Here is a 24,316-nt window from a genome sequence, read left to right as displayed (position 1 = left end):
TGCCCCGAAGTCCAATCTAGCATGAGAGGTGGCTGGTCCAGACTGAAGTGTTGTGAGTCTAAAGCATACACCGGATTTCAAAGACTCGGCACAAAAAACAACAAATTCTCATATTGTTTACATGTTGAAATGAGACTTTGAATATATTGGGATAAATGTTAATTTTATTAATCAAAATTAATTTCACCTATTCCTTTCTCTTTTTTTTTAAAGATTTTATTTGACAGAGAGACACACAGCGAGAGAGGGAACACGAGCAGGGGGAGTGGGAGGGGGAAGCAGGCTTCCCGTGGAGCAGGGAGCCCGATGTGGGGCTCCATCCCAGGACCCTGGGATCACGACCTGAGCTGAAGGCAGATGCTTAACCTACTGCCAGGCGTCCCAACTTATTTCTTTCTCTTAAGATTTATTTATTTTGTGGGGAGGGTAGGGCCAGAGGGAGAGGGAGAAAGAATCCCAGGCAGACTCCCTCTGAGAGTGGAGCCTGACTCAGGGCTCGATCTCATGACCCTGAGATTGCGACCTGAGCAGAAACCAAGAATCAGACGCCCAACTAACAGAGGCACCCAGGAAACCCTCTTCCTCTTAATTTCTTTAAAATATAGGTTTGGGACCCTTGGCTGGCTCAGTCAGTGAAGCATCTGCCTTCGGCTCAGGTCATGATCCCAGGGTCCTGGGATCGAGCCCCGCATCGGGCTCCTTGCTCAGCAGGGAGTCTGCTTCTCCCTCTGCCGCTCCCCCTGCTTGTGCATGCGCTCTTTCTCTGACAAATAAATAAATACTCTTTTAAAAAATAAAATAAAATACATGACTAAAGTAGAAATTGCAACATGTTACAGGGCTGATAAGGAATACGGTTTAATACAGATGTATGAAAACAAGACCATCAAGGACAGGGATGGTAAGTGGACCCATGCAGCTGCAAGACGGCTACATTTTATGTGAAGTGGTACATGAACTCTAGGCAGACTGAAAAACAGATGTCATAACTCCTAGAACATCCACTAAAAAATTATGCAGACAGGAGAGCTAAAAAGCCAATCAATTAAAATGTAACTCTAACATAAACAACTAATCCAAGCAAACACAATAAAATGATAACCCTAAATCTGACTCTACCAGTAATCACAGCTTATGTTAATAAACACGAATTAAAAGCTGGAGTCTGTCCAGAACAGAGAGAAGTGTAAAGATCCAATATGTGCTGTGTATAAGAATGCCACTCACTTTAAGTAGAAAGACAGAGAGAGGCAGAAAGTGGTGTATCATGCACACGGTACATCTTAGAAGACTGGAGAAGCTCTAACTCACTTCAGATACAACAGAATTGGACATAAAAGCTATCAGGAGAGAGAAAGAGGGGAATTTCGTAACAATCAAATGGTCAATTCATTAGGAGGACATAACATAACCTAATAACAGGCCCTCAAACTATGAAGCAAAACTGATCAAAGAAACAGACAATTGCACAAACAGAAGATTTTAACACCTTGCAACACCTGATAAGACACAAAAAATCAGTAAAGACACGGAAGATGTGAACAACAATAGTATTAATTATGTAACCTAACTGGTTTTAGAGAACAAATTCACCCAACATTTTGGAGTACATATTCTTTTCAAGTGAACGTGGAACTTCACCAAGACAGACCATACATATACTGGGTCATGTTAGGAGTCTCAATAAAACTAAGAAGACTGAAATCATAAACACATTCTCTAACCTTGATGAAATTAAAGTACAAATCAGTACCAATAAGATATTTAGGAAACAAAACAGACATCTGCTAATTAGGCCATATGCTTCTAGATAATCAACCCATGGGTCAAAGAATTCACAAGGAAATTAGAAAATATTTACAACTGAATGATAACGAAAATATAACATATTAAAAATTCTGAGATGAAGCCTAAGTAGTGCTTAAAGAAAAACGTGTAACTTTAAACACTTCTACTAGAAAAGTCTAAAATCATGATCTATGACCTATCTTGAGCTAAAGAAAAAAGAGCAAAGTAAATCCACACTAAGTAGAAGAAAGTTAACGATAAAGAGCAGAAATCAATGAAACTGAAAAAGTTGAGAAAAATTAACAAAGCCAGAAGCTGGTTCTTTGAAAATCATCTCAACAAAACTGACAAAGCCCTCGTGAGACTGACTGGGGAAAGTAGCAAACAGAAACCACCAGTCCCAGGATGAAAAAGCAGTTACCACCACGGCTCCTACAAGATATTAAAAGAATAAGGAGGGACTCCTATGAACATCACGTATTCTGTATGTGATATGGATTATATATTGTGTTCTTACAATGAAGCTAGGGAAAACGTTATTAAAATCATGAGAGAAAATATATTGACAGTACTGTACTGTACTGATAGAAAAAAATCCATGTATAAGTGGATCCGTGCTTTCCTGACCTGTGATGTTCAAGGGTCAACTGTGTAACTTACCTAAATGACACAAGATGAAACCAAAAATCTGAATAGCCCTGTATTTATTAAATTAAATCTGTTCTAAAAAACCATCCCACATCCCACTGCAGGCCCAGATGATTTCACACATTAATTCTATAAATACAATAACGAGAAAAGAGGAGGGTCAGAACTGGGTTATTAAAAAGTCAGCTTTACTACTGAACAGGAATAACGGCCAGGAATCAACATTCTGCAGGTTACAAACACCAGACTGTGAAGAACTAGGAAAGCAGCTCCGAAGACATTCATTTCTTCTTCCCCTTCAAAGGCTTGGCAAACAGAGCCGGGTCGATGTGGTCCCTCGCCAGGCCCCTGATGGAGAAGAGCCTGGCCGCGCGCTCCTGCAGGGTGCCCCCACATTTCAGTCCCAGGGCCGTGAGTTCACACTTGAGCCTGTCCAGACCCAGCGCCTCCAGTTCTGCCACGGAGCTGAAAGCCAGCAAATCCAGAGTTTGCTGACCAGTATCCTGAGGGGGAAAAGGAAAATATTAAAAACAGACTCCTCCCAATCATGAGGGGCGCCTGGGGGACTCAGTCGGTGAGCGTCTGCCTTCTGCTCGGGTCATGATCCTGGGGTCCTGGGATCGAGCCCCGTGTCGGGCTCCCTGCTCGGCGGGTGAACCACACCCGTTAAGCGCTCATGTGGGACATCCACCCCAATTCAGGCATTCAAATGTGATCAACCTGCAGCTTAGAACAGATAAACTATGGAACCAAGGACGCCCCCTGGTGGCAAAACGATACCCATTCCAGAATTTAAAAGGGAAAAACCGAAGGACTTTTTGGGGGGCCGAGGCAAGCTTTGCCCTCATCTGTACTTCTGGTTACGAAACAAAGCTTCGCACTCAGCAGCCGATGGCGAAAAGCATGTTTCATGTTGAGGACTTACTGAGGAACTGTGGCCATCAAGCTGCCCTGGCTCTGAGTGTGGACCCCAAACTACTCACTGTGTTTCCTGATGGGCTTCCCTCCAGTCTGGTGGCGGGCGCGCTCCCCCCAGCCTCTCCAGGCGTGGCCTCGGCAGCTCTGTCCCCATCGGCCTCCGCCTCGGGCTCCTGGGCCGGTCCCATCCCCGCAGCCTCCTCTTCTGTGGGCTCTTCGCCCTCTGCCCCTCCCTCCTCCTCCTGGCCGTTCTCTGTTTCCGTGGCCACTGTCCTGTCCACACGGCACTGAGCAGAGATCTGCCCCGACTCGGCACACACGTCTGCGGAGACAGCACACACCGAGCCCGGCCCTGGGGCCAGCAGTGGCTCCAGGGACTGAGAGGCTGCACTGGCCACGGCCGCCCCCGGGCAGTGGCAGGGACACCCAGCTGCTGGCTCCACACCATCGAGGCCATTGTCTGCAGCATGCGAGCTCATTCCTGAAGTACTAGGAGCTTCTTCCCAGTCATCATCTGAGGTCTCCGAGCTGGACTCCTCCGCTGTCTCCAGTCCTTCCATGCCCAACCTGCCGGGAGCAACGGAAAGGCTTAACACCACGCACGGCTTCTCTGCTGGACAGAGTTACCATTTGTCCAGGGAACAGCCTCTGTCAGGATCAAAGGATCTGCTCGCTTGAGATGGACAGTAGCTAAGTTTCAGAGAAAGATACTCAGAAGTATAAACGGAGGGAAAAAATTCAGTGAGCTTGAAACCAACCACCCCAAAATTCCAGAGGGAATCTTCTTTACAGTTGTGAATCTCTCTTTTTTGCTTTTAAGAATTTATTTACTTATTTGAGAGAGAGCACAAGCAGAGGGAGGGGCAGAGGGAGAAGCAGACTCCCCGCTGAGCAGGGAGCCCGACACGGGACTCGATCCCAGGACCCTGAGATCATGACCTGAGCTGAAGGCAGATGTTTAACCCACTGAGCCACCCAGGTGCCTCTAAATAGTTGTGAATCTCTTAAAACAAAATTGATTTTACCTAAAGCTTTTTTTCCTATCTTGTTCAAGTCTCAACGGTTACAAATGTACATAAAATAACAAGAACAGTTAAAAGAAAATCCTATTTTTATTCATAATCGCCCCAAACTGAAAACTACCCAAACTCTCAACAGAACGGTAAAAACAGATGCAATGATACTTGGCAACAAAAAGGACAAGCCACTGGTACATGTAATACCAGCCATGGATTTTAAAAGCATTGTGCTAAGTGAGAGACTCCAGACACAGAGGGCTGCAGGACATTCTGGAAAAGACAGAACCATCGGAACAAACACCACACCAGCACCAGCGCTTGCCGGGGGTAGGGGGCAGGGGGACGGGAATTAACCACAAAGAAGCACATGGGCAATTTTTAGGGAAATGGAAATAGTCCAAATCTTGGTTACATGACTGTATTCCTCAAAACTCATAGATCTAGTCAATAAACAAGTATGAATTCTCTTTAAAGACTATTTATTTGACAGAGAGCTAGAGAGAGAGCACAAGTAAGCAGAGCAGCAGGCAAAGGGAGAGCGAGAGGGAAAAGCAGGCTCCCCGCTGAGCAGGGAGCCCAACGCGGGGCTGGATCCCAGGACCCCAGGATCACGACCTGAGCCGAAGGCGGACACTTAACGACTGAGCCACCCAGGGACCCCAACAAGTATGAATTTTAGTGCATATAAATTGCATCCCAATAAACCTGATTCAACGCCCCCCCCCCCCCAAGCACAATCCCGCTACCTTTACTCTCAAAAACACTCAATTCCTATTTCACAAAGAACACCCAAGATTCTCCGCTGGACTTGCACAGTTACACGATCTTTCATTAACAATTATCTTTCTAGCCCCAAAGCAGAGGCCAGCAAGGAAGCAAGATGCGTCTGGACATCATTTTCTAGAACTTGGCCCAAGGGAAGTGAGCTAGTGGCCAGCGGACTGAGTGGGCAGGGGGAGCGCCAAGCAGCAGCATGGACAAGACAAGGCGCTGTCGTGCTTTTCAGCTGCAAGTACAAAAGTGGGCCAAGCGAGCTCTGGCGGTGGCCACAAGACCTCAGTAACGACTGAAAACCCACAGAGAAAACAGAACAATTTGGAAAGTACAGCCGTGGCTTCCAGCTAGAATTTCTGAAAGTTAACTCTTTCAGCACCATTCGAGTATAAAGGGATTCCTACTTGATCTTTCACTAAGGAAAAGCCGTCCCTTCGCTTCCGTTGCCGGCACGCAGGGCAGAAACCACGAGGAGCATGCACCATGTGACGGCCGTGGACACCTGAGGACTGAAGCACTCTGGAAACGTCCGTGCTCCCACCAAACCTTACTTTAAAAAGTGTTTACGCCAGACAGGCAAAAGGAAATGTCGTCAGGCTGCACAGACCTCCCTGGGAGGACGATGAAGCGCACTTACCAAAAGCACTTCCTTTTCCCTGCACTGGCTCCTCGGTCCGTTTTTGACTGGTGGGGTCTTTTCCGACTCTCACTGATTTCGGCCGAAACCATCTTGCTGGAGGCAGCCTGCATACCTAACCGGAAATGTTCCCAACTCTGTTACGTTATCAGAAGTGAGTATAACTGGAGACGTTACCAACAGCATGGACAGCAAACACAGCCACATTGCAGTCTAAAGCTCGAGTTTGTTAACGTTCCAAAATTTAATACGGCTAAAATGGACTGGACTCAAGTTTACACAGGTTCAAAGTACTGAGCATTCGGGCTCTGGAACCAAAGGCCCATCTGTAGTCCTGAGCCTGACGGGTGCATCCCGGCCTCCCCAGACCTGACGGTCCATCCCCTGCTACTCACTGCTTGTACAGTGTTACGTGATAACCTTTTGATTGAAAAGATTCCTTTGTATTCAGTGGAACCCACAAGAACCCTAGCATAATGCTTTAGATGCTAAAAAAAAAAAAAAAAGCTAATCATTCTCATTAAAAACCATTAAAAAAAAAAAAAACCCTGGACCTAAAACTAGAAGCAAGCAAACAAGGTCAACACCTCCTGAGGACTTGGTGTATCCCCCACGAAGCACAAATGTTCTTACCTGGGGCCCATGGGCCCCCAGAATTCAAGAGTCAAGTACATCACATATTGTGTGTGTGCTCTTTTTTTTCTGGGGTATAAGGCATACTGTTTATTGCTATTATTACTTTGAAAGATTTTACTTATTTAAGAAAGAGTGCATGTGCACGCAGGGCGCAGAGGGAGAGGGTCAGGCCGACTCCCCGCCGAGCACGGAGCCCAATCCCACGACCCCAAGATCACGACGTGGGCCGAAATCCAGAGTTGGACGCCGAACCGACGGAGCCCCCCAGGCACCCCCGTTCTGGGTATTACAGAGGGGAGGGGTCCCACAGCTTTCCCGATTCTCAGTCTGTGACCCACGAAGACTCCAGAGCGACAGTGCAGCTTCCGCGAGGCGCCCCCATGCTCACCTCTGAGCACGGAGTCCTCCAGGCGCTCGGCCATGTCATGGCACTGCTGCTGGTACACAGGGCTGGCGAAGCAGTGCCGGGGCTCCGCGAGCTTCCGCTGCAGCCGCTCCAGGCGCTTCTGCTCCTTCCCGGCCTCCCGCTCGGCCTGCTGTCTCACCCACTCGGCCATTCTGGGGCGGGCGGGAGACACGGCGATGACCAGACAGATCACGCACACGCCTGCTGATACGTGACGAGCCCCCACCCCCGACGAACCCACACTGTCCCGGGCCTGCTGGGAGGACCCCCTCAAGCCCGACGGGAATTATTAAACGATGGAAAGAGCTACGGCCAGAAGGAGTGAGAGCACTCGTCTCCCAAGGCTACAGTTCGACATGCACGGCACGTGGACCACCACCGCCAGGAACATGCGTTGCTATCGTCAAAGAAATTAACACAGCGGGCAGCTTACGCTTTCTCATGGTTGACATCTCGTAGCCTCCTTCCACTGAGGTCCCGGCAAGCTTCTCGATTGGTTGTCTTCTCAATCTGAGCACCAAGCGCTCGGAGCATAGATCCAAACCCTGCGCAAATATATTTGGAGAAAGCAGGTTAAAAAGCGTTCCAGGGGGGTGCCTGGGTGGCTCAGTCGGTGAAGCGTCTGCCTTCGGCTTGGGTCGTGGTCCCAGGGTCCAGGGATCGAGACCCACATCTTCTCCCTCTCCCACTACCCCCTGCTTGTGTTCCCTCTCTCGCTGTGTCTCTATCAAATAAATAAATAAAATCTTAAAAAAAAGAAAGGGTTCCAGGACGGATAAATGCCAATTTGTGAACTTGCTATTATATCACAAGATTAAAAGTGATCTCTTTGGGGCACCTGAGTGGCTCAGTCGGTTAAGCATCTGACTCTTAGTTTTGGCTCAGGGTCATGAGATCACGCCCCCACATCGGGCTCCAAGCTCAGTGAGGAGTCTGCTGAAGTTTCTCTTTCTTTCTCCCTCTGCCCCTCCCGTGCTCACACTCTCTCTCTCTAAAATAAATAAATCAATCTTTAAAAAAAAAAAAAAATCTTTTTTTTTTTTTTTTTTTTTTAAAGAAAGGGACATCAAGATTCAGCCCAGACATCGAAGGTAAAAATATTGATAAACCTCATTCAACCTTGTGCCTCTCGCCCTTCCTCTTATATTTCTGAAATACTGTATCTGCACCACTGGGATATTTTTTTTAAGATTTTAATTTATTTGATAGAGTGCGAGTGAGAGAGAGCACGAAGGGGGTTGGGGGGTGCAGAAAGGGAGGGAAGAGCAGACTCCCAACTGGGCAGGGAGCTCAATGTGGTTCGATCCCAGGACCCCAGGATCATGACCTGAGCCAAAGGCAGACGCTTATTCAACTGAGCCACCCAGGCGCCCCCACTGGTGTATTTTAGAGGGCTTTACCCAGTGCCACAGATCCCAAGGTTTCCAGATTAATAACTTAAAAAATGCTATGGTGACCTTTTGCAGTGAATTTCAAAGGAAAAGCAATTTTAAGTTGTCCCTGGTTGATATGATAAACTTCATTCTTATTGACACAATTTCAAACAGCAGGATGATTATAATGAGATGCCAGCCAGCTCTCTAAAAACCAAACCAAATCACTGCGGATTTTGAGAAAGCTTCAGGATGACATGTTAGCGCATCAGGAGAAATACCCAGAACTGCCCATATTCCATTTTTGCTTTTAGTTTCTCTTCTCTATTCTTAGATATGTTCATACAACAATGACCTCAATCTACCCCAATCTGTAAATGGCTATATTCCACAGGCTGACTTTAGTCCTCCCTTGGAACTACAATGACCTGACAAAATCTTGCTAAAAAGCAGAAGAAGATTTAACTATAATGATCCTCTCTCTTCATCCAATTTCCCCAAAGTTTTAGAACCTAATCGCCTAAGAGCTATCCTGCTGGCAAGGGTAGAAATTATATTCGGGGGGCGCCTGGGTGGCTCAGTTGTTGGGCGTCTGCCTTCAGCTCAGGTCATAATCCTGGGGTCCTGGGATGGAGCCCCACATCAGGCTCCCTGCTTGGCAGGAGGCCTGCTTCTCCCTCTCCCACTCCCCCTGCCTGTGTTCCCTCTCTCGCTGTCTCTCTGTCAAATAAATAAATAAATAAAATCTTAAAAAAAAAAAAAAAGAAATTATAATCAGACAATATATTCCTCAGAAAGAATAAAAGAAAAAATACTCAAAACTAGGAAAGTGAATAAAGGATTTCATATGGCAGAATGAGACCTGCACACCCCAGAGGCCTGCCCAGGGCTAGAGACTGCGGCTGTGACACACAGAGGTAGCCAACATGCAGGTCCTACCTCCTTTTCCACCTCGGAGCCTGGGTTCCAAACTATACACGGCCCCATGCCGCACTCCGTCACTGGTGTCCACGAGGGATCCATTGCACTTCACAAAGAAGCATTCCACTGGAACATCCTAGAGACAGGTTTGGGGTTTTTAAATGAGGTTTAAATGGGGTTTTTAAAAGTCTCCTGCAGGAAGGGGCCTAGCCCATTATGTTTTTATTACTCCGGTTATAAGCACATAGCATGTATTCCATTAGTATTTGTTGGACTGAAAATCCAAAGAAAAAAAGTCACTTCCTAGGACTTATTCAGGGTATGACTTTTTCCTAACACCTCATCATGATATGCACAAGAACTTGTCCTCTTTCGGGTGAAGATAAGAACCGTTCTCTTCTTCTCTGATAGGAAATCAGAGTCAAGGTGGAAAACTACATGAGGCTCAGACCCAGTAACTCTGCAAGGCCCTTTTTCTCTTGACTTTTTTTTAAACCAGTAATATCAAGTTGCACAAGTTTAAAAGTGACAATACACATCTGAAAAGTGTAGATAAGGACAAGCAGGAGGAGGGAAGGAGACGACAGTATGGGCTGCCTACACCTACATCAGCTGTAGCAGGTGGAGGGCCAGCTGGTCTTTTCTGCCCATGTCCCCGAGTTACAGCGGAAGCCCCAAGTACCCCCACACCCACTCTGTAGATTTCAAACATTCTCAGAGCAAGTGATGAATAGAACATATGAAAGAAGACTCACACACCAACAGAAAGGAAAAACGCCCAACTGGTATCTTCCCGAAGTGGACACAATAAATGTTCGTTCCGGACCACATCCCACGGCCATTTCAATGGGACCCACCTGTTCATTCAATATATATTAATCAAGTCCCTATTTGCCAGGTACTTTCACATGTTGGGATACTGTAGTGAATAATACAGCAAGTACAGACCCTGCCTTTTTCCTAGCGGGGAAAGACAGAGAACGACCAGATGAATGCTATCCGATGGCCATGGTGATAGGCAGGCTGAAGGGGATAGCGTGTGTGGATGGCTGTGCCGGTCATCTATCTAACATATACAGTTAGTCAAGAAAAGCCTCTCTGATCAAGTGTCATTTTAGCAGAGAATGAAGGAAAGGGAGAGAACAAGCCACGTGGCTATCTGGGGGAAGAGCATTCCAGAGGTAAAGAGGGGCAGCAGGAATAAGCCCAGAGTATTCGTGGAACAGCAACATGGCCAACGTGGCTGAAAGACGTCTGCCAAAGGGAAATGGGAAGGCCTTTAAAAGCCCCTGTAAGAACTTTGGGTTTCACTCCGAATAAAGCCACTGCAGGGTGTGGAACAGATTGAAAGTGGAGTTATATTCTTAAAGGATCGCTCTAGTTGTTAAACTGGAAATAAGACTAGAGAAGCAGAGACATCAGTGACATCAGCTAGGTGAGCAATGAAGGCCATTTGTCTCAGGGGTAGTGACAGAAGGGGATGAGAAACGGGGGTGGGGGGTCCCCTAAGGTTCTGGAGGTGGGCAGTGAGAGCCACAGAGCAATGAGAGAGGAGTCCAAACATTTGGCTTGACTAACAGGAAACTGAGTTGCCATTTGTTAAGAGTGAGAAGCACGTTTGGGGGAGAGTTCCAGTCTCATTTTTTTTTTTTAAAGATTTTATTTATTTGAGAGAATGAGAGAGAGAGAGAGCACAAGAGGGGGGAGGCTCAGAGGGAGAAGCAGACTCCCTGCTAAGCAAGGAGCCTGATGTGGGACTCGATCCCAGGACTCCAGGATCATGACCTGAGCCGAAGGCAGTCACTTAACCAACTGAGCCACCCAGGCGCCCCTCCAGTCTCATTTTTGATATGTTGGTTTGAAAGGTCTTACAGCCACATGCAGATGCTGAGGAACCTGGTGCGGACACAAGTCTGCAGTCTGGAGACAAGGTCTGGGCTGGAAATTTCCATCTGGAAGACGTCAGCATGCCAGTGGTACTCACCGCCCTGAGCATGGATGGAGTGTCCCGCAGGAGGGAGGAGGCTCCGGAACAAAGATCAGAAGACCCAGTCGCCGCTGCCCCAAGGTTCAGACATCAGGGAGACAAGGAGGCAGCAGCAAGAGGAAGTGGAAGGGAGGCTAGTGAGATGGACGTGCGGACAAGCGAGCAAAGTGTGCCAAGGAGCGAATGTTGGAGTGTGCCCACAGATGCCGACAGGCCCAGAGACAGGAGGACTGGAAACCGACCATCGGGTATGGCACGCGTGGCAGGAGGTAGTCATTCACAGTAACGGAAGAAGGGAAGGCAGAATGTATGGCAACGAGGTAGGGGCACTGGAATGAGGATGAGGAAGGTCTCTCCTGACTGCCTGTATTTTCTCATTGAAAACAAAGTATGGGCCTCGAGATGGGAGAAGTACTGGAGATTTTATTAAAGAGAGGAGGTCATGGGGCGCCTGGGTGGCTCAGTTGGTTAAGCAACTGCCTTCGGCTCAGGTCATGATCCTGGAGTCCCGGGATCGAGTCCCGCATCGGACTCCCTGCTCAGCGGGGAGTCTGCTTCTCCCTCTGATCCTCCCCCTCTCATGCTCTCTGTCTCCCATTCTCTCTCTCAGATAAATAAATAAAAAATCTTTAAAAAAAAAAAAAAAATTAAAAAAAAAAAAAAGAGAGGAGGTCGGAGAGCCACGCAGAAGAGTGAGAGCGATGAACTCGGCACTGCTTCCCAAGCCTTTTCACACCACGGTGTACAGAAAACACATCCGGGGGACACGGGGAAATGAGCAAAGCTCCTGAGGCACCCCCAGATTCTGCCCCACTGCCAGAGGGCTGCAGGGATCAGTATCTCCGCAGTCCTCCACCCCAGCGGAAGCCCACTCTGGCCTGGGGATATACAGCAGAAGTGCAACGCATCACGAAGGTCGTCCGTGTTTGTGCATTTACGGTAAGACTGATTTGTGTCACTGCCCAGATAGCAGGCAGAATCGATGGATTTAAGGTAACTGGCGTTTTCCCAGGCAAATGCGCTAGCAGAAGAGAGGAGCAAAGGAGCTCAGACTACACGCAGGCATGTGACTAACAGGAAGGACTATTCCTGTCTGTAAAATACTGTCCACTTTTAAGAGTTGTACAGATTAAATGCGGTATGTAATGTACCTCGTGGTTTTTTACGTTTATGAATGAAAAGCTACTTTAGCTTCTCTTAATATTTTCTGTGTCCAGTGGGTATGTATTTCTAAAAATCTAAACAACCTTAAAAGACATTAATGTGAAGGCAGAAAGATTATTATATACACCGTACTTTGTTTCCAAACAGAATTGCTTGTTAAACAAAACAACTGATCAACAAAATTGCATTTTCTACTTAAGATTGTTATCAATAAGGGCGCCTGGGTGGCTCAGTTGGTTAAGCGACTGCCTTCGGCTCAGGTCATGATCCTGGAGTCCCGGGATCAAGTCCTGCATCGGGCTACCTGCTCAGCAGGGAGTCTGCTTCTCCCTCTCCCGCTCCCCACTCTTGTGCTCGCTCTCTCTCACTCTCTCAAATAAATAAATAAAATCTTTAAAAAAAAAAAAAAAGATTGTTATCAATAATCACTAGTAGGAAAAAAGGATAAAGGAAATTTAGAATCAATTTAAGGGTCTTTGACCATTTGCGTTTTATATAGTATTTCAAGCACAAAGTAGTGTTCATTTTAGCCCAATCAGCCTAAGGCCACCAGAGACAAATGTGTAGTTCACCAAAGTCAAATTCATTGACTCACTGCCACAAGGGGTGGGGGCTGCACACAAGAGGAATCCTTGGGTGTCTCACAACCAACAAAAAACAATTATTATAGGATTTGGGGCAAGGGTGGAGTTTAGGTGAAATTTAAATGAAAGTGTTTTGAGAGGCTCAAAACAAAGCAGAGCTGTGTGTAAAAAGGGGCAACATCAAGTCAAGACTGTGAAGTAGACTGGATCCAGACTCCTGTTTCCTTGGAAACGACAAAGTTAAGATAAATACGGAATGTTGTGGTCAGAAACTCCTAATCTGAAGCTCTGCACCTGGGCTGGAAATTTAGAGTGCTTTCTCTATATCAAAGTGACTCAGAGTCTCAAGGCAAGAGTGGGATGCTTCATTCTCACTGATAAAATTTCAAACAGCAAAGTGTCTTGTAGTCTATAATTTTCCAGATCAAGGTTTCTTAGTGAATCAGAAAGCAGCAGACTTCCAAGGGAGTCATTATGACATTTTACAACTGCACCATGTCCTCGGGAGAAATACCGTTTCCTATTAACTTTGCAGCTGGCTTTATCTGTGTCTGTTATCCTAGCCTGAAGAACAGCAGGGCAGATTTTTACTTTTTCTGTGGACTCCAACACTGCCCTCATCCTGTGTCAGAATAATTTTGTTTCAGAACGCACAGATGTGAACTTGAGCTATTTTAATTTCTTCCAGTATCTCATCAAATGCCCTTTTATAAGTTTCTTGTTTCTGTTCACAAATGTTATGGTCCTATTTCTTGAGCACCTGACAGAACCATCCATTTATATTTCTTCCTTCCTATTTAAAATTATTTTTTCCAATACTCTCATAATTAAAATCCTATTTTTTCTGGTCATTTTGGATCAACTGTCAAGAGATAAGAGTTATTTTCAGACACATTAAAATCCATCTATTTTGTAAGATATTTCCCCACCCAGATGGTCAAAAACAGTTCTGACACTTTCTAGACTGGACTGCAGCGTAGAAAGACAAATGGGGAGGCTGAAAAACCACATTATTTGCAAAGACACGTTGCTTTTTCATGGAACTCGTCCAAATAAAGATTCGGTTTCCACTGCAGTGTTAAAATGTGTGAAGCCAATAAATAACAAGCAGAAGAAACAGACTAGGGAAATAAGGATGAAGTGAGGTTATAAAGAAAAACATACTAGATCAAGGGCCAAAATTAAAATTAGATTTGGGGAGATCACCAAATTCTTTTTTTTTTTTTTTAAGATTTTATTTATTAATTTGAGAGAGAGAACGAGAGAGAGAGAGAGAGAGCACATGAGAGGGGGCAGGGTCAGAGGGAGAAGCAGACTCCCTGCTCAGCAGGGAGCCCGATGGATCACCAAATTCTTTAGGTAACTGAACAGGTTTAATGTCTCACTGCTGGGAGAAGCTCACTGGCTTGACAATTCCGTAAATTACACATGTAACTTTAGAAGTCCGTGACAGTTTTTCAAAAATATGCACGGGCAAATGCGACCATCAGAGGATCAGTGAAAACATCTAAACGACAGACCCCGAGAACCCACGCCCTCGTGTGGGACACGTGTGTGAGTGCTCGGCCCCGACCAGAGACCAGATGAACCCACTGCCCTCCCAACCACCCTCTGGCCTCGGTCTGGACATGAAAATACTCCTCTACGTTGGAGCCAACAGGGCTGTGCAGTGGACAACACGCACATCATAGAAGCACAGGATGAATGCAACGGAAACGGAAGGAAATGCGCCCTAAAAGCCATCTGCGCCAAATGCCTCATTTGCACACGAAGAAACAACGCCAAGGGTTTCTGTTCGTCCACACCGAGGGCGGGACTAAGCGCCTGTGAGCTGAAGGGTTGTTCCCCCTCCTGTAGGGACACGAAACCACCGCCACCCCAAAACAAAAGCAAAGCAAAGCCTCAGCATCAGTCTGAAGCACCTTAAAACTGGGGAGCCCTCAGCCTCAAAAACTGAAAACCCCAAGGAACGGATGCGCCCCGACCCACCCTCTCCCCACCCAATCCTGCTCCCCGTCCGCCTCGCTGCCCTTCCTTCCAGGAAGCGCGAGCCTCACCCGATCTTGGCAGTGTCGGTGGATCACATCTCGTACGGAACACCGGGCCGAGGCACACCGCACAGCCTCGCAACCGAAGCCGGGGCAGCGAACCCACACCAGCGGCGCGCCGTCCGCCATTTCAGCTAGCTCCGGGACCTCCTGGTCCCGGGGACAAGGTACCGCCCCTCGCCCAGCGCGTCTTGATGGCGTCACGGGGCCTTCCGCGCCCCGCCCCCACACCCTCCGCTCGCCCCGCCCCCCCGGGGCCAGTCACGTGAGCCGGGCCCCCGCGCCGCGCCGCGCCGTGCCGCGCCAGCGGGGGAGGGGAACAGGAAGGGCCTGGAGGAGGCCGATAAGGCGGCGGAGCGCGAGGGCGAGGCGTTGCTAGGAGACACTGCTGGGGCGGGGCTCGGGGGGAGTGTGTATAAAAGGCTGCCGCAGGGTCGGATTTCGAGCGTTCTGGCCGCGAGCGATAAGGTGCTGGCGAGGCGCCGCCCCGCAGGCTCCGGTCGCGTCCCTGGCGCTGCACGGTTATTTTTGGGTCGCGGGAAGCAGGGGCTGGAGGAGGCGCGCTCCCTGGGGGCGCGAGGAGAGGCGCTGCAGTCCCGGAAGCGGTGGGGGCGGCCTTCTCGGCCCCGGAGACGCCCCCCCGCCACCCCAGGGCCCGGGAGCGGCGGCGGGGCTGCCCCTCGGTCTCTGCCGGCCGCGCGCGGTCCCTTCTTCCTTCCTCCTCCTGGCGCCGGGTGCAGGGTGCTTGCCGCGAGTGGGCCCCGCGGGGGGCGGGGGGGGCCCAGGGCCATCGGGCTGCCGGCCCGCAGCCCCCACGCTCGCAGTGAGGACGCCTGGCCGAGGAAACTCCACGGAGGCTCCGAAATCGCTTCACTGTGGCGGCGGGAGCACGACTGGAAAGCCACGGCCTGTGAAGTTAGGGATTCTGACTGTGATCAGATCAATCGCCCTGTAGGGAAACAGGGAAAGAAAGGGCCTCGGTGGGGCTTCCTCTGGCGCAAGAAAAACGACCCCAAATGCTGAGGCCGTGGTGCCTGGAGAGCAGCGCTTTGCAGAGTGGCTCTCGCGGTGACCGTGGCTGCACGGAGTCCCGGGGTGCCTCACCAAGTATGGAAAGGCAGTCCGGACCCTGGACAGCTCGAGCCCCTCTATACCCCCCTCCCCGCTCTCCGTCCCCAGTGTCCCCGAACAAGCTACCTCCAGAGATCCAAGCCCCAAGCCTCTTTGTTTATTCACCATTTCTTCCTTCTTGGGATATAAAAAAAAAAAAAAATGGCTATTTCAAAGGTCTGGGGGTCTTCCTCTCCCCCCAAGTAACCAGACAAACGAGCAGTTTAGCTTTACACAACGTTTTTGCCTCGGTGATTTATACGTGTAAGATTAATTCGTCCTTTTCAGTAAGGAAAGTCCACGTCGTTTATTACTAGCATTCTATCTCCCCCTTCTGAAACCCCAGGTCTGAATGAAATTGTTCACCCTTTATCTCCTGTTGCATTAAAATCCTATTGTCGAAAAAATCCTAAGTATTGAATAGGCATTGCCATTTCAAATATGAAATAACTATTGTTATTAACGATTGCCTTTTCAAAGATACATATTTACTGAGCAATATATAAGCCGCTCCTAAACCTTCACACTGAGCATATAGCACCGTGATGTACACCAAGTAGAAGTCAAATAAATATTAACTGGCTATTTGATGAATCACTAAGGTAGTAAGTCAAATTATTCCCAATGTACGTCTGAAGAAATTTATTTTGCACTAGTATAGCACTTTCTATCCTAAGAATGCAGACTTCAACTTGGATTGGTGGTTTTAAAATTCATTTAAATAGTCCGGAAACTGAGGACCCTAAAGTCAGGGCTATAGCCAAGAACACATGGGTAGAGGAAAATTTAAAAATAGAGCTGATGAGCTGGGTGGCTGAGAGTCTACAGTGGTGTCCGGTAGGCACTGCTGTGTGGCCAGACTGGTCAGTGGTTATGGAAAAGGAGAGACAGCTTCTGCCACCTTCCCCACCTCAGAGTGGTAGGCAGGGAAGGGACAGGAAGGTACATTAGGGTTGGGACCAGTAGGTGGTGAGTGGGTGGAGGCCAGTTCCTCTTTCAGCAAAATAGTGTAGCCGCGCTCTTGGGACCGTCTTTGCTGTCCTTTCCAATAAGCCCACACTTTGTTCCCGCCCATCTCCTCCGAAAGATCACGCTAGCTCTACTTTGCTTTTTGAGGACTGGTTCCCATGCCGGGAAGACACTGCGAGAGCATCCTGAGGCCATGTGGAATAATTGTTCACTGCCAGGAAATGACATCTCCAGACAATGTTTGTGTGGCAACCCATGACGGGCTCAGTTGAGCCAAAACGTCATGCTGGTCTGCAAGAACAGGAAGCAGGGCTGTCTACTCCGGCAGTTTTTATAAATGACAGCGAGGTTCCCAAACTAGTGAATTTGCAGACTATATCCCTGTGCGACAGGCAGGTCACACTTCTGTGCTTTCAGCCACTTTCACGCTCAGAGGCAGGGACAGGAGGTCGTTAATGCCATCTTTAGGACAAAAGACAATGGTACAGCCCTGCTCCTCCCGTGCCCCAAACGCAGAAGTGCTATAAAGTCCTAAATTGGCAAGCGTTGCCTTATAGATAGTTCCAACCCCAGGAACAATGAGGTCAGCTCCTAGGATGGAAAAACAGCTTCTGGGTAAGAGCCGTGTAGTCCACACTGGGTGGTGGACGGTGTGGGAGGTGGAACTTGAAGCAAGGACCTGAGGCGTGTGGCTGCTGGAGAAGGCACAGCTCCACCCTCCTTCCTGTATTGGACAGAAGGAACCGGGACACATCAAGGGCGAGGTGGAGTTGAGAGGTGGAAGAAGCGTGTGTTTAGCCCTGGTGCTGGGAAGGAGCTTGAGAGGGCGGAAGCGAAGAGTAGGGTGGAAGTGCGGGGACGAGGGAAGCAGCTGGACCCACAGCCAGTGCTGCGTGCCTCAGAAGCCCACCTCTTTGGAGGCGTCAGCAAGAAGAAAGATCTTCATGCGGGCGGATTTACATCAGTACACGCTGTCCCTCCTGGTTGCCCCGATAGTACCTTGCGCGTTGTATTGTTTACCTTGGGCGGTTGTCATTCTCAGGTCGCCATCGAAGAATGCTGTTACGTGGGATAATGTTAATTTCAGTCATGCCACTCACCGTGCCAGAATTATAAAGCAAAATTGGTGGAGCATCCGTCTTCCCTACATGTGGTATTTCGGCGCTGGAATGTTTTCAACATTGACATTCAATTTCCCTCTTGTCAATAAAAATCCATACTTCTTTATGAGTTCTGCATGGCCAAGCCATTCAAAAGGGGATTTTCCGCCTGGGAAAGTCAGAGGTCTGTAGGAATATTTTTTAGTCATTTGACATTAGAGTATGTTCACTGTATTAGGGTTTTCTAGAGAAACAGAGCCAATAGAGTGGACAGAGAGAGAGAGAGAGAGATACAGGCACACCTCGGAGATATCGTGGGCTCAGTTCCAGAATGCCGCAATAAAGCCAATATTGCCAGAAAGCAAATCAAAGGAATTTTTTTGTTTCCCAATGAATATAAAGGTTATGTTCATACTGTCAGTTGAACTTCTTCCAGAATTGGGGTCAGTCTTCTCAAACCTTGCTGCCTTATCAACTCAGTTTCTGGAATATTCTAAATCCTTCGTTGTCATTTCAACGATCTTCATGGCATCTTCACCAGAATACATTCCATCTTGGGATCAAGTTTCATCATGAGATTGCAGCCCGTCGGTCCCATCCTCAGGCTCCACTCCTGATTCTAGTTCTCCTACTATTTCCACCCCATCTGTAGTCAGAACGCACACATTATTTGTCAATTAAGTTTGCCGTCCTCTATGAGCATTGTTTTGGTGCCCCAAAACAATTGCAATAGTAACATCCAAGATCACAGATCACCATAAAAAATATAATAATAATGACAAAGTGGGGCGCCTGGGTGGTTCAGTCACTTAAGCATCCAACTCTCAATCTCAGCTCAGGTCTTGATCTCAGGGTCATGAGTTCAAGCCCTTCACTGGGCTCCACGCTTAGTGTGGAGTCTACTTAATAATAATAATAATAATAATAATATAATAATAAAAGTAATATGATAATAATGACAAAGCTTGAAATATTGTGAGAATTACTAAAATGTGACACAGAGACATGAAGTGAGCAAATGATGTTGGAAAGATGATACCAAAAGTCTTGCTTAATGCAGGGTTACTACAAACCTTCAATTTGTAAAAAAACGCATTATCTGCCAAGCATGAGAACGAGGCAGGCAGGTTTTTAAATTTTTTTTAAAGATTTTATTTATTTATTTATTTTAGTTAGAGACATAGAGAGCTTGAACGAGCAAGCAGGGGGAAGGACAGAGGGGGAGAGAGAGCGACAAGCACTCTGTGCTGAGCGCAGAGCCCAACGTGGGGCTCGATCTCATAACCCTGAGATGATCTGAGCCAAAATCAAGAGATGGACGCTCAACCAACTGAGCCACCAGGCACCCCGGTGGCTCAAGAAATTCTTTCGTGTTATAAAGAATCCGCTCACCCTCTGCCCCCACAATTACGGAGGCTGACAAGTCCCAGGATCTGCAGAGCGAGTCAGTAAGCTGGAGCCCCAAGAAAGCCAATGGTGCAGTTCCAGTCTGAAGGCAGGACAAAGCTGATGTCCCAATTCAAAGGCAGTCAGGCAGAAGGAATCCTCCCTTCCTGGGAGGTGGGTCAGGTTTTCTGCTCTAATCAGGCCTTCAACTGATTGGATGAGGCCCACCCACATGTGGGAGGGCAATCTGCTTTACTTAATCTACTGACTCAAATGTTAACCTCATTCAGAAATACTCTCACAGGAACACCCAAAATAATGTTTGACCAAATATCCAGGCACCTCATGGCCCAGTCAAATTGACATATAAAATCGACCATCACATCCACTAACTGGGGTTATCTCTAATAAGGAAATAGCCTTCACTGTTTAATTTTACTTTGGCAACTAAAGAGAAAATATTTGATGAATAGAGACTGATTAAAAGTCAGATGTTTCTTGCTCCCTGGAGGTTTCATTGTGTGAACTCGGGAAACTCATCTGACTGCTTTGGGCGAGCGCTTGTGAATGGTTACAGAGCTACGCTAGGATTGTCCTTAGAATTTGCCTTTGTATTGTAAGATGTGGTCAAAGTTTGTGCTTGTGAAATATGTGGAGAAGTTTTTGAACAGATGGTGTTAGTGCCTTATCAATCATAAGGCCAGCGGTCATTAGGCAACTGATTTAGGATTCCAGTTTAAATAACTTAACTAAATTTATTTTAATAACGCAGCCATCTGGCTCACTCACCTACCTAAAGCACATTTTTGTAAAGTATTTATTTATTTAAGAGGGAGAGAGACAGAGAGAGTGAGCCAGGGAGGAGCAGAGGGAGAGGGACAAGCAGACTCCACACTGAGCATGGAGCCCGACATGGGGCTCAATCCCAGGACCCTGAGATCATGACCCGAGCTGAAATCAAGAGTTGGATGCTCAACTGACTGAACCACCCAGGCGCCCCTAAAACACATTAAAAAAAAATAAAACAAGGGCGCCTGGCTGGCTCAGTCAGTGGAGCATGCAACTCTTGATCTCAGGGTCATGAGTTTGAGCCCCACGTTGGGTGTAGAGTTTACTTAAAAAAATAAATAAAACAGAAATAACCCAAAGGCCCCTACACAGCTAAAGTCTGCATTTTGCTCAAAGAACCCTAGGCTCTTCTTGTTTTAAAAGGATTGTTAGAAGTGTGGTGGTCTGCTTAACAGCCTACTAAAAGTTAGCAAATTAATATGAAGTCCATTACATGAAACGGGGAGACAGGAGCAGATTGCAAAATGGGGGGGGGGCGCTGCAGGAGACCGGACGGAGGCAATGATGAGAAGAAACGGTGGCCAGAGTGCTATAAAAAGACAAAGAAAAAAATTAAAAATTAAAAAAATTAAAAATAAAAAGACAAAAACAAAATTGACACTGCCATTGGGCAGATTCTGGGTATCTGGTCAAGAAACGTGGCATACCCCAGTGGACCCTAAAGGCATTCCTATATCACAGCAGAGTGAAAGCATGGGAGAAAATGCCAAGAATCCTGAATCCTGAAGGAAAAGCTCAGCTGTGTTCAGGGTGCCCTAGTTAAGATGGCAAGGCCGCATGATACACGTCCTAGAAGTCCACCAACAAGGGTAGGATTTTGAACATTCACAAACACATGGGTTAAACCCTAAGGATTGGGAAAACTCAGCTATCCAGAATAGCATGTTTCCCCAAAGCACCGGATCCTGAGAGTCTTAGCGGTTTAGGCCCCCCACCAAATACCTTTTGTTCTTTAATGTCTTCCAAATAGAGAGTAAGACAGACTGTTTTGTGTATGAATAAACAATATCCCCCTGTTACCATCATATGACAGTGATTTCAACATATAACTTCTCGTTCAATTACCCAGAGCCTTGGAAGAAAATCTGTACCACTCTGGATAAGAAGATAAAAGGATTCTTTCATTTTCTGTAAACTGGCAGAGGGATCTCCTTTGAATATTTCCTAGAAATCTACAAGGCTTGTGTCTGGGCTATCTGAAGGAACATGCATGCTATCCTGTAATCACTGTGGACACTGGCAGAAGGAGGGAAGTAATGCACATTAGCTGCTGCGATTTAAAGAGGCAAGGAATTCGTTCTATATGCTCTCCAGATGGTATTAATATTAAATTAGACCAATGTTTCCCAAAGTGTGTTCCATGAAACGCTAGGTCACCACAACGCGCTATTCTAAAAGACTTCCTTTTTCAAACGAATTTGGCTACACTCCCATACCATATGTCGTCTCACGACATTTCACAACGTTCAGGGGCGCCTGGGTGGCGCACTTGGTTAACTGGCTCTTGGTTTCGGCTCAGGTCGTGATCTCAGGGTCACGATCTCAGGATCGTGAGATGGAGCCCCTGCTCCGCCCTCAGCGCAGTCTACTTTGAGTTTCTCTCTCTCTTCCCCTCCCCACTGCACATGCCCTCTCTCTCTGTCTGTCTCTCTCTCTCAAATAAATAAATCTTGGGTGCCTAGGTGGCTCAGTTGGTTAAGCAACTGCCTTCGGCTCAGGTCATGATCCTGGAGTCCCTGGATCGAGTCCCGCATCGGGCTCCCTGTTCGGCAAGGAGTCTGCTTCTCCCTCTGACCATAACCCCTCTCATATGCTCTCTCTCATTCTCTCTCTCTCTCAAATAAATAAAATCTTAAAAATAAATCTTAAAAAAAAAGATTCACAAAGTTCATTCACATCATAAAAGCCCCGAGAAATTCTGTTATCTTTGCTTAATCTAATATTTCACAAACTTATTTGACCAAGGAACTTCTTTTCAAGTTACACCCATCAGCATGCCCTTGGATTGGGTATTCAGAAAAGGCTCAGATGGACGTACGGTTAACTCTGGGGTTTCTTCTTTTTCTCTCCAGTTTTGATGATATAACTGACATACAGAACCATAGAAGTTTAAGGTGTACAGCATGATGTGACTCACATGAAATGGTTGCCACAGTAAGTTTAGATAACATCCAGCATCCCATATCAATAAAAAGAAAGAAAAAAGAAATGTTCTTTTCCCTTGTGATGAGAACTCTTAGAACCTATCTCTTAACTTCCCTGTATGCCTTACGGCAGCATCAGCTGCAATTACCGTGTGTCCCTCACATCCTGTGTGCTTATTCGTCTTATAACTGGAAGTTTGAATGTTTGACCCCCTTCCTCCAACTCCCCCGCCTTCCCCACCCCCTTTCTCTGGCCACCACGAGTCTGATCTCTTTTTTTATGACTCTGGCTTTTTGTGGATTTGTTTGTTTGTTTGTTTTGAAATTTTTATTTCTTTGAGAGAGAGAGAGAGAGAGAAAGCATGAGCAGGGGGAAGGGCAGAGAGAGAGGGAGAAGCAGACCCTGCTGAGCAGGGAGCCTGATGCAGGGACTTGATCCCAGGACCCCGGGATCACGACCTGAGCTGGAGGCAGACGCTTACCCGACTGAGCCACCCAGGCGCCCCTTGTTTTTTGTTCTTTAGATCCCATATATGGGTGAGATCATGCAGTGTTGGATGAGGCCAAACCCCACGAGGGAGTCTGATTCCTGTCACTTAGCGTAATGCCCTCAAGGTCCATCCATGTTGGCACAAATGGCAGGATTTCCTTCTTTTTTAAGGCTGAGTAATATTTCGTTATATATACACATAAGCCACAACTTCTTTATCCGTTCATCCCACAGCAGACACAGGTTGCTTCATGCCTTGGCTATTGCAAATAATGCAGCTATGAACATGGGCAGTGGAGGGAGACATCTCTTCGACATAGTGTTTTCGTTTCCTTCAGATATTTTCCCAGAAATGGGATTGCTGGATCATAAGGTAGTTCTAGGTTTAATTTCTTGAGGCCCCTCCATATTGTTTTCCAGAGTGGCCGCACCAGCTTGCATTCCCACCAACAGTGCACAAGGGTTCCCCTTTCTCCAAATCCTCGCCAACACCTGTTGTTTCTTGTGTTTTTGATCCTAGCCATTCTGACGGGTGTGAGGCGACATCTCATTGTGATTTGGATTTGCATTTCCATGATTACTAATGATGTTGAATACCTTTTCGTGTATTTTGGAAAATGTTCTTTGGGAAAATGTCTCTTCAGGTCCTTCGCCCATTTTTAACTGGATCATTTGTGGGTTTTGGTATTGAGTTGTGTGAGCTCTTTATATGTTGGATATTAACCAATGGGGTTTTAAAAAAAAGAGACACTGATCATAAAGGCGATTCCTCCCGGTATTTAAGGAGTTCAGTTCATTTTAATACATAAAAACACACTTTGTTCTCACGTACCAACAAAATCTACTTTACCATGTGTTTTTTCTAGTGTTTAGGATCAGGGCTGGCGAGCTAAATCTTTCTTCTTTCTGCCTTTTGGAGGATGACGGAATAACGGAACACAACGGCATCGCTCGTCCTTTTCATGCCCATGTGCAGAGTCAATAAACACGGAGGAATTTGCTGTGTCAAGATGAGCGTCGTATCACCCAGCTCCTACGGAAGATCTGGAGACATGCGGTTTGAGCGCGTCGCTCAGTTCAGTTCCACGGCTGTTCCTTTCTCACCTCCAAGTGCAGAAGACAGAGGTGAAGACAGGTGGGAGGCAAGGGACCAGCCGGAGGGACGACTGAGAGGAACAGTAAGGGCCGACTCTCCAGACGCTCTAAAACCCTAGCAAATACAAGTCATTGGAAAGCATCCCAGACCAACGCAGGCTGTGATAGCAAGCGCACACACATGCACGGCCTCCTACAGGTCCGTAGGAGAGGCGGCAGCGAAGAAGGACGGGGATGCGCGGGGGGGTGCGCGGGGGATGCGCGGGGGGG

The 24,316-nt window shown here is 47.3% G+C and overlaps 1 protein-coding gene across 1 annotated transcript; it reads right to left on the bottom strand.

Moving 5' to 3' along the window:
* Nucleotides 1-847: 847 nt before the first annotated feature.
* Nucleotides 848-15,123, bottom strand: SDE2 (SDE2 telomere maintenance homolog). The gene is made up of 7 exons (XM_032393973.1): nucleotides 14,913-15,123; nucleotides 9,139-9,256; nucleotides 7,260-7,371; nucleotides 6,809-6,978; nucleotides 5,785-5,899; nucleotides 3,420-3,921; nucleotides 848-2,939 (listed from the first exon to the last, which is right to left on the bottom strand). The coding sequence occupies exons 1-7, from the start codon at nucleotides 15,030-15,032 to the stop codon at nucleotides 2,718-2,720; spliced, it is 1,359 nt and encodes a 452-aa protein (XP_032249864.1). The 5' UTR covers nucleotides 15,033-15,123; the 3' UTR covers nucleotides 848-2,717.
* Nucleotides 15,124-24,316: the final 9,193 nt, after the last annotated feature.

This window comes from Phoca vitulina, unplaced genomic scaffold (assembly GCF_004348235.1).
Source record: "Phoca vitulina isolate PV1807 unplaced genomic scaffold, GSC_HSeal_1.0 scaffold78, whole genome shotgun sequence".
In the NCBI taxonomy this organism is placed as follows: domain Eukaryota; kingdom Metazoa; phylum Chordata; class Mammalia; order Carnivora; family Phocidae; genus Phoca; species Phoca vitulina.
Note: the sequence above shows the minus strand (reverse complement) of the source record. Positions and strands in the feature narration are given on the sequence as shown.

What these genes read in the sequence shown, in the direction of transcription:
- SDE2 (XM_032393973.1), bottom strand. Translation starts at nt 15,032, where the DNA reads ATGGCGGACGGCGCGCCGCTGGTGTGGGTTCGCTGCCCCGGCTTCGGT. An exon ending in GATGTCAACCATGAGAAAGC is followed by an intron (nt 6,979 to 7,259) that starts GTAAGCTGCCCG and finishes CGCCCGCCCCAG; the next exon opens with AATGGCCGAGTGGGTGAGAC. An exon ending in GGGAAAAGGAAGTGCTTTTG is followed by an intron (nt 3,922 to 5,784) that starts GTAAGTGCGCTT and finishes TGCTCCCGGCAG; the next exon opens with GTTGGGCATGGAAGGACTGG.